Source organism: Penicillium paradoxum (genome assembly GCF_028828445.1).
Source record: "Penicillium paradoxum strain IBT 22861 chromosome Unknown utg000005l_segment0_segment0, whole genome shotgun sequence".
NCBI lineage: Eukaryota > Fungi > Ascomycota > Eurotiomycetes > Eurotiales > Aspergillaceae > Penicillium > Penicillium paradoxum.
The window spans coordinates 3,625,328-3,639,362 of NW_026643183.1; the positions used below are offsets into that span (position 1 = coordinate 3,625,328).

At 49.5% G+C, this 14,035-nt stretch overlaps 7 protein-coding genes across 7 annotated transcripts; 5 read left to right on the top strand and 2 right to left on the bottom strand.

Moving 5' to 3' along the window:
- Positions 1-1,228: 1,228 nt before the first annotated feature.
- On the top strand, positions 1,229-2,047 carry N7457_006294 (uncharacterized protein; the record flags this gene model as incomplete). The annotated part of the gene is made up of 1 exon (XM_057177338.1): positions 1,229-2,047. The coding sequence occupies one exon, from the start codon at positions 1,229-1,231 to the stop codon at positions 2,045-2,047; it is 819 nt and encodes a 272-aa protein (XP_057031640.1).
- Positions 2,048-2,673: 626 nt separating this feature from the next.
- On the top strand, positions 2,674-3,714 carry N7457_006295 (metallophosphatase domain-containing protein; the record flags this gene model as incomplete). Its single annotated transcript, XM_057177339.1, has 1 exon — positions 2,674-3,714. The coding sequence occupies one exon, from the start codon at positions 2,674-2,676 to the stop codon at positions 3,712-3,714; it is 1,041 nt and encodes a 346-aa protein (XP_057031641.1).
- A 1,024-nt stretch (positions 3,715-4,738) lies between these two features.
- N7457_006296 (uncharacterized protein) lies at positions 4,739-6,326 on the top strand (the record flags this gene model as incomplete). Its single annotated transcript, XM_057177340.1, has 4 exons — positions 4,739-4,945; positions 5,075-5,476; positions 5,536-5,898; positions 5,955-6,326. Coding segments are annotated over 4 exons (1,344 nt in total), but the record flags the coding sequence as incomplete, so codon positions are not given.
- An 848-nt stretch (positions 6,327-7,174) lies between these two features.
- Positions 7,175-8,288, top strand: N7457_006297 (uncharacterized protein; the record flags this gene model as incomplete). The annotated part of the gene is made up of 3 exons (XM_057177341.1): positions 7,175-7,870; positions 7,933-8,007; positions 8,067-8,288. The coding sequence occupies 3 exons, from the start codon at positions 7,175-7,177 to the stop codon at positions 8,286-8,288; spliced, it is 993 nt and encodes a 330-aa protein (XP_057031643.1).
- A 624-nt stretch (positions 8,289-8,912) lies between these two features.
- N7457_006298 (Major facilitator superfamily domain general substrate transporter) lies at positions 8,913-10,574 on the top strand (the record flags this gene model as incomplete). The annotated part of the gene is made up of 3 exons (XM_057177342.1): positions 8,913-8,954; positions 9,004-9,854; positions 9,935-10,574. The coding sequence occupies 3 exons, from the start codon at positions 8,913-8,915 to the stop codon at positions 10,572-10,574; spliced, it is 1,533 nt and encodes a 510-aa protein (XP_057031644.1).
- A 154-nt stretch (positions 10,575-10,728) lies between these two features.
- N7457_006299 (tetratricopeptide repeat protein) lies at positions 10,729-12,181 on the bottom strand (the record flags this gene model as incomplete). Its single annotated transcript, XM_057177343.1, has 6 exons — positions 10,729-10,759; positions 10,813-10,877; positions 10,942-11,248; positions 11,306-11,399; positions 11,455-11,494; positions 11,564-12,181. The coding sequence occupies 6 exons, from the start codon at positions 12,179-12,181 to the stop codon at positions 10,729-10,731; spliced, it is 1,155 nt and encodes a 384-aa protein (XP_057031645.1).
- A 746-nt stretch (positions 12,182-12,927) lies between these two features.
- On the bottom strand, positions 12,928-13,835 carry atp4 (F1F0 ATP synthase subunit 4; the record flags this gene model as incomplete). The annotated part of the gene is made up of 4 exons (XM_057177344.1): positions 12,928-12,950; positions 13,003-13,225; positions 13,285-13,739; positions 13,805-13,835. 4 exons carry the CDS (start codon positions 13,833-13,835, stop codon positions 12,928-12,930), a joined length of 732 nt encoding a protein of 243 aa, XP_057031646.1.
- Positions 13,836-14,035: the final 200 nt, after the last annotated feature.

The window sequence follows — 14,035 nt, forward strand, 5'->3', positions numbered from 1 at the left end:
CGTGGGGCCCGTGGGCTCGGCCATTGGCTTGGGTGCCGAGGTGGTGGTTGCGCCGGGAACATATATACAAACATAGTAGTCCAGCTAAAGGTCTGAACATGCTACAGATATTAGATTTGGGCCTTGCGGAATGCACCAGTTTTCTAGTTATCAAATTGTAAAAGGGGAAAGGGGAGGGAAAGGAGACTAGCCCGACTCTCAGACGACAAGAAGAGTTGTCAAGTATATTATGGTAGACTTTCAATTGAACCAGGAAAAAAAAATAAAAGCGTCAGCGATGATTCGCTGCCCAGAAACGTGAAGGAGACATACTTCAAGACTCAATCTGGATATGGGAATGCTTGAGCTTCAGGCATGACCATCATAGGCCTCTGAATAGAAGTCCGAGATCCTAATAGTTCCCAAGATACATCATCCTAGCTAAGCCTACATCCAAGGATATCTACTGAGTACCCTGTACTTCTTCATTTACTCTGTAACCACTTAGGACTGGAAGCCCGAAAGCCCTTAGTTTATTGTTATATTACTACGCTTGTTACTATACGGTGTAAACGATTAGCGTAGGAAGTTGCAGATGGGGCCATATAGGGCAAAATGGAAGATTGTACTCATTACGGATTACTCCGTACGAAGAAGATATCTGATATCTGAAAGTTGAAACGGGTAAAAGTGCCAAGAATGAATGTATAGATTTGAGAAGGACCTCGGGGGAACTTAGCCGACGGGGTCGACCCATAGGACCGCACACGTGAACAAGGATATTCCAAGAGAATTAATTTCGGAATGGGCAATTTCAAAGGCATCGAGTCAATGCTAGCGTTGGTGACTAGCGTCTGAGCGTTGTAACGCTGAACTCAACTGGCCACAAAATGCGAAGCCAAAACCTTGGCAGGGGGGAACACCAACGCCCGCACCTCATCATTGGGGGGAACTTCTAGGGTCTTAAGCCTTACCAGTTTGCCCAGCCGCCAAGGCGCGACCTTATGCGGACAGGGATTTAGGGTCTCACTTGTTCTTTCAATCCTCGCCTTCATCTGGTTGCCTCCGTAGTCTATCTTAGCGCGTACCCCCATTTTCGTGTTGTGCAATCTTGCCTTCGCCATCCCCTCTCTTCCCTGTAGTTTTTATCTATTATCCTTCACAAACCTATTGTCTGAAGGAAAATACCCGCCTTTTGTACCCTCTTTCCTTTCTTGCTCTATGCCTGAAGGCCTGACTCACGCTCAGCATGCACCTTCCTAAGGCGAGCTGGTTGCTCGCTGCCTGCATGGGGACTATGATCAATGCTTCTCAAATACTGGAAGTGGACCTAGTTTTCCCACGCAATGAAACATATGCGCCCACTGACTGGTTCCCTCTTGTCTTTGCTTTTCAGAATGCTTCGAGTGCGCAATACCTGAACCCTTCTGTTGAATTTACGCTATGGAATTTGCAAGACGATAATGACGCTCTGACCGGTGACCATGATCTGAGAGGGCACAATTGGACTGCCGAAAACACCTACCTTGCCTATTCATATTACTCCCGTTTCAAGAAAGAGGGCCACTACAGAGTGGTCTGGACCGTGACTTGGGAGAGTTGCGACAAGTCGGCTTATGAAAAAGGGCCCACCACCGGCATGATCCATAACATGACGACTTGGTCAACCTGGTTCACCATTCAGGAGTCCGCCCAAAAGGTGGATCTCGTTGCTGCTACAGCCAACAAGTCATGCCCCGAGGAATTCGGTGTGGTGATCGATGTAACCGACAAAACAATGAAGGTCCCCTGGAATGTGAAATGGTCTGGCGGTGACTACACCAATGACACATGCGCGGTGGTGGCGGCAAACTCAACCGCGACTCACCTACCGGATCCCTGTCGAGTCCAAATTGACAAGACCACTGTCGAAAGCATGGAGGCCTCTTTGCTCGCCAGGTTGTGTGCGGGGTTGAACCCGCCATCCAATTGCCCGGAGGATAAGAAGAATGCCGGGCAACAACTGGCTGTGGTTGGCATATCATGCCTGATAGCTACATTTGGGGCGTTGGGTTTCTTTTTCGTGTGACCATATCGCTGTATTTGTGCTCTGTCTTGCTTTTGATATCCCACCCTTGGTATGAGAAGTTGACGTTTAGAACGAGTTGTCCGTTAATGAGCTATAACTACGAGAGCTATAGAATTAGGTTCTTGATGAGCATCAGAGAAGACACTGGACAGTAGTTTGCACATGTGTTGCGGACCCTGGTAACTGCGCCTGTTTAGCTGAGGGAGGCTGTCGCTGCTATATTCAGCAACCTTAGATGATTGATCCCCCTATCAGTGACATGCTAGCCGCTAAGGCGAGTCACACGGCGCGACTTTGCTTAAGGTTGTTCGTTTGGTCTTTAAGACCAGGCATCTGGACCAGGATCACCATGTAGATTTTCTTCATCTGATTCATTGAAAGAAAGCGTTTTCATTTTAGAATGCACCTATAAACTGTTTCGGAAGTACCGGGTTACAGCCAAACTTATTTATAAGGACACGCCATGACCTCAACTATAACTATGCCTGAGGCCCCTGGAATTCCCTCCCGCTTAACTGGAGAAAACGTGGCAACCTTCCGTGCCCAATCAGTCACTCCGCTGCTTTTCATTGCGTCCAAGCTCCATTTTCAACGTCGGGAAATATATCGACTAACACCTTATCAAAATGACACCAAATAATGCCAGTTTCACAACAAATATCAAGACACGCTTCCTGATTTGCTCGGACACCCATGGAATCGACAGTTTACCCGGCTTCGTTCCGTCCGCGAAGCAACATGCAGACGTTGCTATTCACTGCGGAGATCTCACCACCCAATCTCAACTCCATGAATACAAAGCGTCAATCCGCTTGCTCCAGACCATCAATGCACCTTTAAAGCTTGTCATAGCCGGGAACCACGATTTCACAATGGACATACCAATGTTTCGAAAAAAGATCGCAGAGGCCCAGTCGTTGGAGCGTGAGCTCGTTGAGGAAGCGTATGGATATCACGGCGAGGCTAGAGGATTGTTTGAAGGCACAGGAATCACTTTCCTGGACGAAGGCGTACACACCTTCCATTTACAGAATGGCGCTTTGTTGACTGTTTATGCCAGTCCATACACACCTTCATTTGGAGATTGGGGTTTTCAGTACCACCCCGATAAAGGCCATGACTTTATAATTGAGAATGGCAGTGGTACTAATGCCGTGGATGTGGTGATGACACACGGGCCGCCGAAGGGTATCATGGACTACACTCAATCCGGTGAACGGGCAGGCTCCCCGGACCTCTTCCGCGCCCTAGCTCGCGCCCGACCACGACCACGAATGCATTGCTTCGGTCACATTCATGAAGGCTGGGGTGCGAAACTTGTTACGTGGCGTGACAGAACTACCGCTATGCCCTCCCACCTAACAGATATCGATAATGGACAGTGTTATCCTATAGCGAAGCTCTCGGACATGAAAGATGGAATTGGACCAGGATTGAACTCCAACGGTGCGCCTGGAATGTACTTTGCTACCAGCCATTGTTCTGAGGATGCTCATCCACTGAACTGGGGTTCTCAAACGCTGTTTGTGAATGCTGCCATTGAGGGGACACCCCAACCCCTGGATGACCGGAAGGACAATATATCGATGCAGCTACCCTGGGTTGTTGACCTTGAACTCCGATCTTCTTTTGGGGTGGCAGAAGAAACAGATGAGCGGGAAAGGTGAAAGTTATAACCTGTCTTTTATAGGATACCTTACGAAATTGAATTCCCGTTACTGCTCGACATCACTTCTGGCAAGATTCAACTTCTATAGTTGGGCCTTAAAACATAACATTTAAGGGAAAACGCCAAAATATAGTTTGAAGTACTCGCTCACGGGGTATCAATTCCGAAATTTCTCCCTACTATCTATACAACAAGACCAAAAGCTCTACCATCTTCTTCTTGAATAAAAGAATACAAAATTAAACAATATAATCGTATGAGCCATTCTATGGATGCAGCTAGCCGTGCTTTGATCTCTATTCACAATACGATCGGTCTACTGTCTCATTGATTTCGACTTTACTTTTTCGATTATGCGTGTATAATTCTCTAAACAACAGCTGGGCAGACTAGCGTGAGTAATAGGATCAAATTTTCCCCAGCCAGTAAAGAATTATTTGAACCTATCAGCCTTGAGCTAACGAGCAAAACATAAATGGAGTCATAAATTGCGGTCCACTGGATTGGCTGTGTGATATCTACCTCAAGAGTCTGCTGGCCAACCCAGACCTTGCTGAATACAGCTCAGAGGACTCGGATTCAAATCTAGTAGTGTAATTTCCAAAGGTTGTGTGGTTTCTGGAAAATTGGAATCTGCAAGGTAGTCATCAGCGGTGCCACGGAGACTAATTCTAGAATAAGGCTGGTTTGAAATACCATAGTCTCTGTCAGTAAATAGCATTGGTTTCAGCGGATCTTATATCCTGAAGAAACAAATGTATTCCCCAGTCAGGTATATCGATATGGTTTTTGGAGGGGGTGCTGGCACACTTGCCTATTTGGGCGAGTACCCGCTCCGTTGCCGAAATAGGAAATTCACTCAACTTTGACGTGGGTTGCGGGGGAGCTGGATGATATTCGCTAGAGACACCCGACATATACGGAGTACTTTCGGTGGATATATAGAAGCTCTCTGGTCTAAGTGCTTGTTTTTTTTAATCAAACTCTCGTTTCCACCTCCTGCGACCCTCAAGTCAACAGGCAAAGCCATGTCTATTGAACAAGCTAGCCCACCGACCGACATCTATAAATCTGAGAACTTCCAACATGAGAAACAGCCATCCTCGACTGAATCATCTTGCCAATCGTCCGACCACGAAAAATGGAATCATCCCCGATCCAACATAGCAAAGACACTAGCAACATTTTGGAGCTTCCTGATCATGGGAGCCAACGACTCCGCATACGGGGTAAGAACTTCCATCGATATAGCGTCCTCAGATATAAAGCTAATTAACCATCACCACACAGCCACTTCTTCCATACGTACAGTAGTCCCAACCCCTCCACCCCATATTCCTCTTCTAACCCAATCCCAGCTCGAAAAATACTACAACCTCACTTACACGATCGTCTCTCTCGTCTTCCTCTCTCCATTACTCGGCTATGCCACCGCCGCAGTCGTAAACGAGCGCGCACACTGCGCCATAGGTCAACGAGGCGTGGCCTTCGTTTCATCAGCCTGCCATCTAATAGCCTACATTCTGAACTGCGTCCACCCGCCTTACCCAGTCCTCGTCGTATCATTCATATTTGCAGGTCTGGGTAATGGCCTCGCGGATTCAGCATGGAATGCCTGGATCGGGAACCTTGATAACGCGAATCAGTTACTTGGTCTGCTGCATGGCTCGTATGGTGTCGGTGCTGTCATTAGTCCGCTGATTGCTTCGCTGCTTGTTGCGGATGCGGGCTTGCCGTGGTTTTATTTCTATTATATCATGGTATGTTATATTTCCTATTGAATATGTCGTGCTGGAAGGCTTAATGTGATTGTGTGCAGATTGGAGGTGCCGTGATCGAGATCGTTGTCTGTGTTGCCTGTTTTTGGGATGCGACGGGAGCTTCCTTTCGACTTGCGAAGAAGCAACATCCCGGTGATGGCGCTGGGAAAGGAGGGTTGCGGAAGGTGTTGTTTAAAATGCCTTCTGCTCGGATCACCTGGGTCTGTGCAATCTTCCTGCTGGGATACGTTGGTGTCGAGGTTGCTTTGGGAGGATGGATCGTGACGTTCATGAAAGAGGTACGACACGCGGCACCGTTTTCTAGTAGCATGACATCCACGGGTTTCTGGCTTGGGATAACCATTGGACGAGTCATCCTTGGGTTTGTGACTCCTTTGATTGGTGAGAAAGTCGCTATCACGGTAAGTTCTGCCATCGTATTTTGCGTTTTGCAGTCGACAGGCTCATCATTGAATAGGCCTATATTTCGCTCGAGATCGCATTCTGTTTGATTCTTTACCTCGTTCCAAACTTCTACGCCGGCGCAGTCGCAGTATCACTGCAGGGTTTCTTTCTCGGCCCGCTGTTCCCAGCGGTTATCATTGTTACCACAAAACTCCTACCAAAACACTTACACGTCAGCGCTATTGGGTTTGCTGCGGCGTTTGGAGGCGGGGGTGCTGCTGTGCTTCCGTTTATTGTTGGTGTGCTTGCGCAAGCTAGGGGTGTTGAGGTCCTGATGCCGTTTATCATTGCACTTTCGGGTGCTATGTTAGTCCTATGGAATTGTCTTCCGAGAGTGCCTAAAGATGGCAGTACGGCCACCAACAATAATCGCGGGGCTTGTTAGCTATGTTTCGAGATAGATGTGATATGATACATCACACGTCACAAGCTGCAAGCCCAAGATCTTGGGGAAGGTGGATCTAGTTGTGATGTGAGAGATGTGGACATCGTAGATGACCGCGCAAAGTTGACGATGTAAATAATCAGAGTGACAAAAGGGGACATGCGATAGAATGATAGAATCTCAGAGCACAACGCATTTATACAGTTCAAGCTAGGAATTGGATGGCTTTTGCGCAAAGGTTCCTGAAGTGCTGGACTTGTGGGTAGACATGGGTTCGCATGGGCCCCTCGCAGTATCGCTAGCCACCATCTATGACATCAATCACAACACTCCCAATTGGTGTGCCGAAGGTGGGGATTAGCCTGACACTAATAATCTGATAGTTCGTACCAGAGCACTGGAAAGGCACTTCTTGGCCCACGTACTCCACTGATGGTCGTGCTATGATCGCAGGTGCCTCGTATCAGGAGTGCCCAATCAACATGACTGCATCGGATTCTAATTTTGTTCAATTTCCCTGGAGATGTGTAGATCTGAGATAGGTTAGATACCAGATATCAAAATAGTCGTGACTGTGAGTGATACTTCAACCACGCTTTGACGATAATTCGACAGAAACCCTGATCCTTGCCTAATTCCAGGTAAAGCGAGCTGAGAAGATATCACAAAAGCGGGGCGATGCTTCGACACATTCCTATCTGGGGTCCACGATGAGATCATGCAGAAGGTCCTGCAATCTGATCAGCGCACAGCCCACCGGAGAGCTATGTATTTAACCCATGCCTTGGTCGCCCGTGTCATTCTTCGGCTTTAGTCAATACAACCTATCATCAATAAATATCACCACCATGGGTAAAGCCACAACCCTGGATATCGAATATGCCAGCCTCATGGCCCGCAACCCCGAAGGCACCTTCCTATATATCCCGCCTACCTTTAAGAAGTTTCATCCAGGCTCCGTAGGTTTCTTCGATGAGAACGGTGGCTGGAACCAAGTCACCGACCTCTGCAAGGAAGGGCAATCTACAGCCGACGGTTTCACGGCGCTGGGTCGGACACTGAACCGCGACGAGCCCAAGACATCGATATGGAAGACTCGCTCCTCCGAGAGTGAAGACGGCCAGCACGTCCGACTCTCTGGTGGCGTGTCAGCTGCGGCAGCGGCTGCCGTGCCTGTCGATGTCAAAGGCGAAGGCAAACACAAGACCAGTGCTTCTGGGAAGGCGGGTCTTGTCACGGGCAGCATTGTTAAGCGGGAGAAGATCCTGGCTCCGTTTGGCAAGCCTGTTACAGCTTGGGCATCATCCAATGCTAAGACACTTCTTGCATCAGACTTCTCCACGGATATTGAGAAGAATGGGCTTTGGATTATTCAGTCTGTTTGGGTGACTGATGAATGTGCTATACACATGACCAATAGCAAGGATAAGGATGTTGATGTTGGACTGGATATTGCGGCCACTGGTGTTGGGAAGGCTGGTGGTGGAGGTGGTACCTTCGAGAAGCTGAAGAACGAGGGTTGGACGACGTACCAAGCTCAAGGAGTGAGTGCCATCTGCCTCTTTCTTTTTGCGACACCCTTGTTTATGTTGCTAACGCCATTCAGGATGATGGTGGACTGGTCGTCTCATTCAGCGGATCCCACTATAAACCGCGCACATTCCATAGATTCCGACGCGATGTGAGTTATATTTGATCAATGGGCTGTGTCCCTCTGTTGCTCTACGCTAATCACCCTAGCCCCTTAAACAATCCAAAGCCAACAGCTTCCTACGAGAAAGAGGCGAGGTCGTGGAAGAGCTTGGTTTTGATGTCGAAACCGTTGGTGTGAGCAGCAGTGACATTGAAGAAGAAGAGGAGGCTGAAAGGAAAGAGCAAGAGAAGGTACCCGCAGAACTCGAGGCGAAGAAGACCGAGATCCTGCGAAACACAATCGTGACAACCGAAGTTGTACCGCACTAAGTAAATAACCGTGAGATGCGAATCCAAGCTCTCGGGGGTTGAGGAAGCCAAGTTGAGAACTGAGGTCGCAGACATCCATCCCTTGTTCGTCTCCAAGGGACCACATCTGCAACAACACATTATATGCAACGTAGACAGCACTACGGAGTAGACTCACATGAGCTCATGGAGACTTGGCTGCTCAGAAACCACTGAGGAAAAGGCGTGAGTATCCAAATAAGACGTTTCCTTGAGTTTGAGCGCCCTCTGCGCCCAGCTCTTCGACTTGGCTGCATCCCCCAAATTTGCGGCAGCCCTTGGCATATAAATGAGCACAAACCTATATTGTATGAAGAGTCCATCCCACACGAAGATAATTCTCTTCACTGACATCTATGTCATGATCGCGCAGAGCCCGGTCCAGGCCCACTGGGCCTCTCCACAACCCAAATCCCCGCGCCGAGGCAAAGATCTCCTGAGAAGATCCATCCTCATAACCCCCGGAATGCCGGCATACCGAGCTGAACAAAATGGAGAAACCTTGCATTGATGCCTTCTAGAGCAGTTCCATCAATCTCAGAAAGCAGCGCGGGATACAGGTGCTCGCCGCCTCCTTTTTGAATTCTAATTTCCAAGTGACTCACTATGAAAGACAAGTCCACAAAAGCAGTCTCCGGACTCGCATCGGTATGAATATATAACCATTGAAGGTCCAAGAAACTAACAAAATTCTAAGGTCCTCCCCCAGAACACCAAACCATGGTGGAAAACCACCCACCTCATCCACCTAAATAGCCTAATCGCAAGCCTAATCCTGTTCTCCAGTACAGTCGGCTATGACATCTCCCTAATGAACAGCCTGCAATCCCTGTCCCAATGGCAAACCTTCATGTCCCAACCAACAGGCATAAAGCTCGGCTTCATAAATGCCCTGCAAAACATCGGCAGCATGCTCTTTCTGCCTATACAGGCTTGGTCCGCTAACCGCTTTGGCCGTAAGCCCACCATTCTCGCCGGGTATCTCTTCATGGTCGTCGGTGTGAGTTTGCAGACTGCAGCTCCGAATGCTAATAGTTTCATCTACTCCCGGCTGTTGATCGGTATTGCTGGAGCCTGGTTCCAGTGCGCGGTTATCCTTGTCACGGAGATCGCGTATCCTTCTCATCGCTCGCTGGTTACTGCTATCTATATGTGTCAGTACTATGTGGGGTCTTTGCTGTCGGCGTGGATTTCCTTCGGAATGAGGAATGTGCAGAGTAGCTGGGCGTGGCGCCTTCCTGTGGTTATGCAGATTGCGTTGCCGCTGCTTGCTTTGCCGGGGACGTTACTTGTGCCCGAGTCCCCGCGTTGGCTGATCAGGCGCGGGCGGGCTGATGAGGCGAGGAGCATTTTGGTTGCATTCCATGCTGGGGGTGACGAGGACTCTAAGTTGGTGGCTTTTGAGATCGATGAGATTAGCCAAGGTCTGGCGCTGGAACGCAAGACTCAGTACGAATCGCGGTGGATCGATTGTGTGAAAACGCCCGGAAATCGATACCGGTTGTTCTTGAGTGTTTCTCTCGGTGTCTTTGCCCAGTGGAATGGGGGGTAAGTCCTGGCTTGATTTCGCTTCTACCTTTGTGACGCGGGATTACTGGAGGGCAAGGTTGCTAATTGAATGATTCCAGTGGAGTCGTCTCATACTACCTAACTATGATCCTCAACACAATCGGCATCACTTCAACGACCGAACAAACTCTGATAAACGGCTTCCTCCAACTCTGGAATCTGATCATGAGCATAGTTGGCGCCTGTCTTGTCGACCGCGCCGGCCGGCGTGCCCTGTTCCTCACGTCAACTGTGATAATGCTGATCAGTTACATCCTTATCACCGCGTTGTCAGGTAGCTTCGCTACGTCGCGTACCAGCGGTGTGGGAACAGCCGTTATCCCGTTCCTGTTCATCTATTATGCAGGCTACGACATTGCCTTCACGCCGCTGCTTCTCGCATACCCTGCTGAGATCTGGACGACCGAGTTGCGGGCTAAGGGCGTGGCTATCTCGACGATCTCGAATTATTTGGCATTGGTCTTCAATCAGTTGATTAATCCTATTGCGTTTGAGAGTATTTCTTGGAAGTACTATTTCGTGTTTTTGGTTGTGTTGCTTATTGTCTTGATTGTTGTTTGGAAGACGTATCCCGAGACTAGGGGGAGATCGCTTGAGGAGATTGCGGTTATTTTTGACGGAGAGAAAGCTGGTGTAACTGATGGAATTATTCCTAATGTGGTTGCGCAAGCAAAGCAGCCCCGGAGGGATTGTACATGAAGAGCTGTGAGGTAAATATACAAGCTCTGGAACATAAAGTCATCGTGGCTCGATCTTACACGTCGCATGTAAGAAAGGCAAAGATGTATTAGTCAACGCAAGGTGAAACATATCAATCGTAGAGTCGTTGACTATCGTTTCAGAAGCAGATCAATTATTTCGGATTGTACTTGTCTTTCCAGATCCTATGGTGTCTGTTAGATTTGAAGTTCATACTCTCATCGTTGTCTGGACATACCATGAATTCCCAATAGTAGGACATCCGTTCTCCTCAGCAAGTCTGTAATACTTGGCTGCTTTGAACTATAAATCTGGTCAGCATGGCTACAAAATATATGGCCAACGCAAGAGTAAACATTGCACGCACCTTATCTTTCTTTCCCCCAAAGCCCTCGAGGTAACACCATCCAACTTCATTCATGGCATCAGTGTCACCCAAGTTGGCCGCAGTCTCGTAATACTGTCTAGCAGCAGCAGGATCCTTGGCCAGTCCCCATCCATTGCGGAAGCAGTTTGCTAGCTCGTACATGGCCAGAACGAGCTCGCCTTTAGCAGATCCGCCTTTCTTAACTCCGGCATGCAACGCCTCTGCCTCGACGGCGGCTGAGTTGGATGCTGCGGCGGAGAGGTAAGTAACGGCACGTGCTGTATCTTGAGGACAACCCCATCCATGTCTAGATAGATAGCCATTAGTATATCGCCAACAGTAAAAGCGCCGAGCGTGTTATTACCGTAAAGCTAGGCCAAAGAGTACCTGACTCAATGGGTTATTTGCGCCATTGGGATCAGCGAGTTGTCCGAACATCTGAGTTGATCGCTCGAGATCTATGTTCCACGTCAAAATGCATCCTCAATCTACATCAAAGAGACATAAACCCACCACCAGATTCATGCAGTCGAATCGCCTCTTGAATATTGACCTGTATTCAAGTTAGTTGCACATTCCAAGCGCACCACGCGAAAATATATGCATTATATCAAACACCTACATCTTCCGTCGGACCCGCGATAATGCGAGTTTGACTCGAACTTCTCGGTCGAGCTTGTGGCTCCAGTCCCAGCCCCAAGCCCATCGCCTCTCTCTCACCCTGCTGCCCAGCCAATGACGAGCCTGAATGCGCGAATTGCGGATTCCACTGCACAAGCACCGTAGCTCTCTGTTCCCATTGCGCCTCGCGCTCCTGTTTACTGGCACCGTGATTGTCTTCGATCTGCGGCAGATCCGCGGGTATGTTAGCCGAGGAGTCTCGGGAGTTACTACGACTGCGGTGGTCGAGGTGGAGGAGATTCGAGAGACGGCGCTCGCGATGGGGCGGCGACTGGGAAGATGCCGAGGATGGCCTAGCCGGGGAGCGATGGAAGAACTGGAAACTGCGTCGTGGTGAATGGGGAGACTGGGGGGAGAGACAACCGTCCTCCTGGGTTGGTGATGTGAGGTATGTGTTAGAGTCAGCTGGGTAAGCTGGGGGGATGATTATCTCCTGTGTATGTGTGTCTGAGCGGACGAGCTTGAGCTCCGGTGCTGGGGGTGTTGTTGGGACATTTTGGGCTGGGTGTTCAGTGCTGAGCCCGTCGCGTTTGTGTAGGATGTTGCGGAGCGAGGGCATGATGCGTATCTACTTATCGGATCGCGGCCGGGGTGGATCCAGGTGGTTTGGGTGGATGTGAGGGTTGCCTTCCAGGGTCTTTAAGGGGACGATTTGTAGGGCTGAGCATAAGATGTAGATTTTAAAAATAAATCTGAACAACAACCGTGGCTGTGTACGGATCAGGGCGGCTGTGGTGCTGATCGCTCTGCTGACTGGGGTCCGAGTCTTGGCTGGCGCCTATGGGTCGCACACAATAGATTGAATATTGAATACATTATCGGACGGCGTGAATAGGAAAAGACCAGTTCCTGAAGAAACATGAGTATATAGATCTAATCGCATTCTCCACGGGTGGCGGGCTGCATTGGTCCCTGCATATCATAAGGCGCTATGGGTGCCACATGGGCATATCGTTCGTTCGGGGAATAGAGATGGTATGCAGTGCAATGTTTACATTTAGGTGGCTCTAAGGTGCCATTAGGTAGAGACATTCTGGAAAACACTCTGAAGCACGGTCGTTGTATCATATCTGAGTCAAACTGTTCTACGAAAAGAGTGAAAAGATCCCAAGCAATGTGATATGCCAGACATCAATCAGTCTCAGGGTATTTCCGAGCTCAACTCGCTTGAGAACATGTCGTCCATGTCTGCCCAGATTTATCAAGGATCAAAAAATGGTATTGCAAGATCTAACTCGGCGTATGCAAATAGCCCTTATAGTTTTGTACACAATGCCGAATGCAGTGAGCTACTGAGCCTATTATTTAGGCCTTGGCAGCCATGATGCCTAGAAATCGTTAGCATTCGTCAATATATCGATCATTTGGTAGATCACTTACGCTCAACATCAGCAACGCTCTGCTGGAGAATCTGCTGCAGAACCTTGGGGCTCTCGAGCTCCTTCTGGATCTTGGCAATAACAGACTGGGCAAGCTCACGCTGCTGGCGCTGCTTGACCTGGTTCTCGTAGCGAACCCACGAGTCGAGGACCTGCTTGGCCTCGGCAGCGAGGGCAGTGCGCTGCTGAAGCTCGTAGGCCTGGGCCTCGAGCTGGGCGGTTTCCTGCAACGTACTGTCAACAACCGACCCTAGTCTCAACGTGAATAACCGATTATTCGTACCTTGGAAACAGCGAACAGCTGCTTGGTGACCTCAACAACGCCGGACATCTGGGAGACGTTGTCGATGCGCTGCTGAACAGCGTTGGTGTGGTCGGCACGGGCAGCGTTCAAGATATCCTTGTGCTTCTGGACCTGACCCTCGGCCCACTCGCGGTAAGCGGGACCACCGTACTTGCCAACGGCGGTGAAGACAGACAGCAGACAGAAAGCAGCGACAGTCTCCTCGTTCATGACGTACAGCTCGTTGCTGATGGCGGCAATGGACAGACCGGCGGCGGCAGACAGGGTAGCGGTCTTGGTGACCAGAGAGTTGCCGGGGATGGCGTTCAGAATCGACTGCGCCTTCTTGGCGGGATCCTCGGCGGGAACATTAGAAGCCTGACGAGAGGAGGTCAGGTTGGCAGTGACGGCAGGGACACCACGGGCGGGAAGAGCCGGTCGGAGTCGGGATGCGCCTAGGGTAAGTTAGTAACCAGAGGGATCGAGTCGATCAGACGGTCGGAGATCGTATAAAGCGTACCAATGGCGCTCTTAGCGAGACGTGAAGCCATTGTTGCAGATGAAAGAATCTTGGTCAACGGGGTGGGTGAATGGAACTGAGGAGACTTGAGGTTCGGGATGGCTAGGAGGTGAAGACGCTAGCCGTTTCGGGTGGTGGTTCCGTGCCTCGGAAAAACTCCCCCTCCGAGATGGTCCAAACGATAAAAAAAAGTTGCAGATAGTGAATCTATTCACAGTACGCTACAAGACG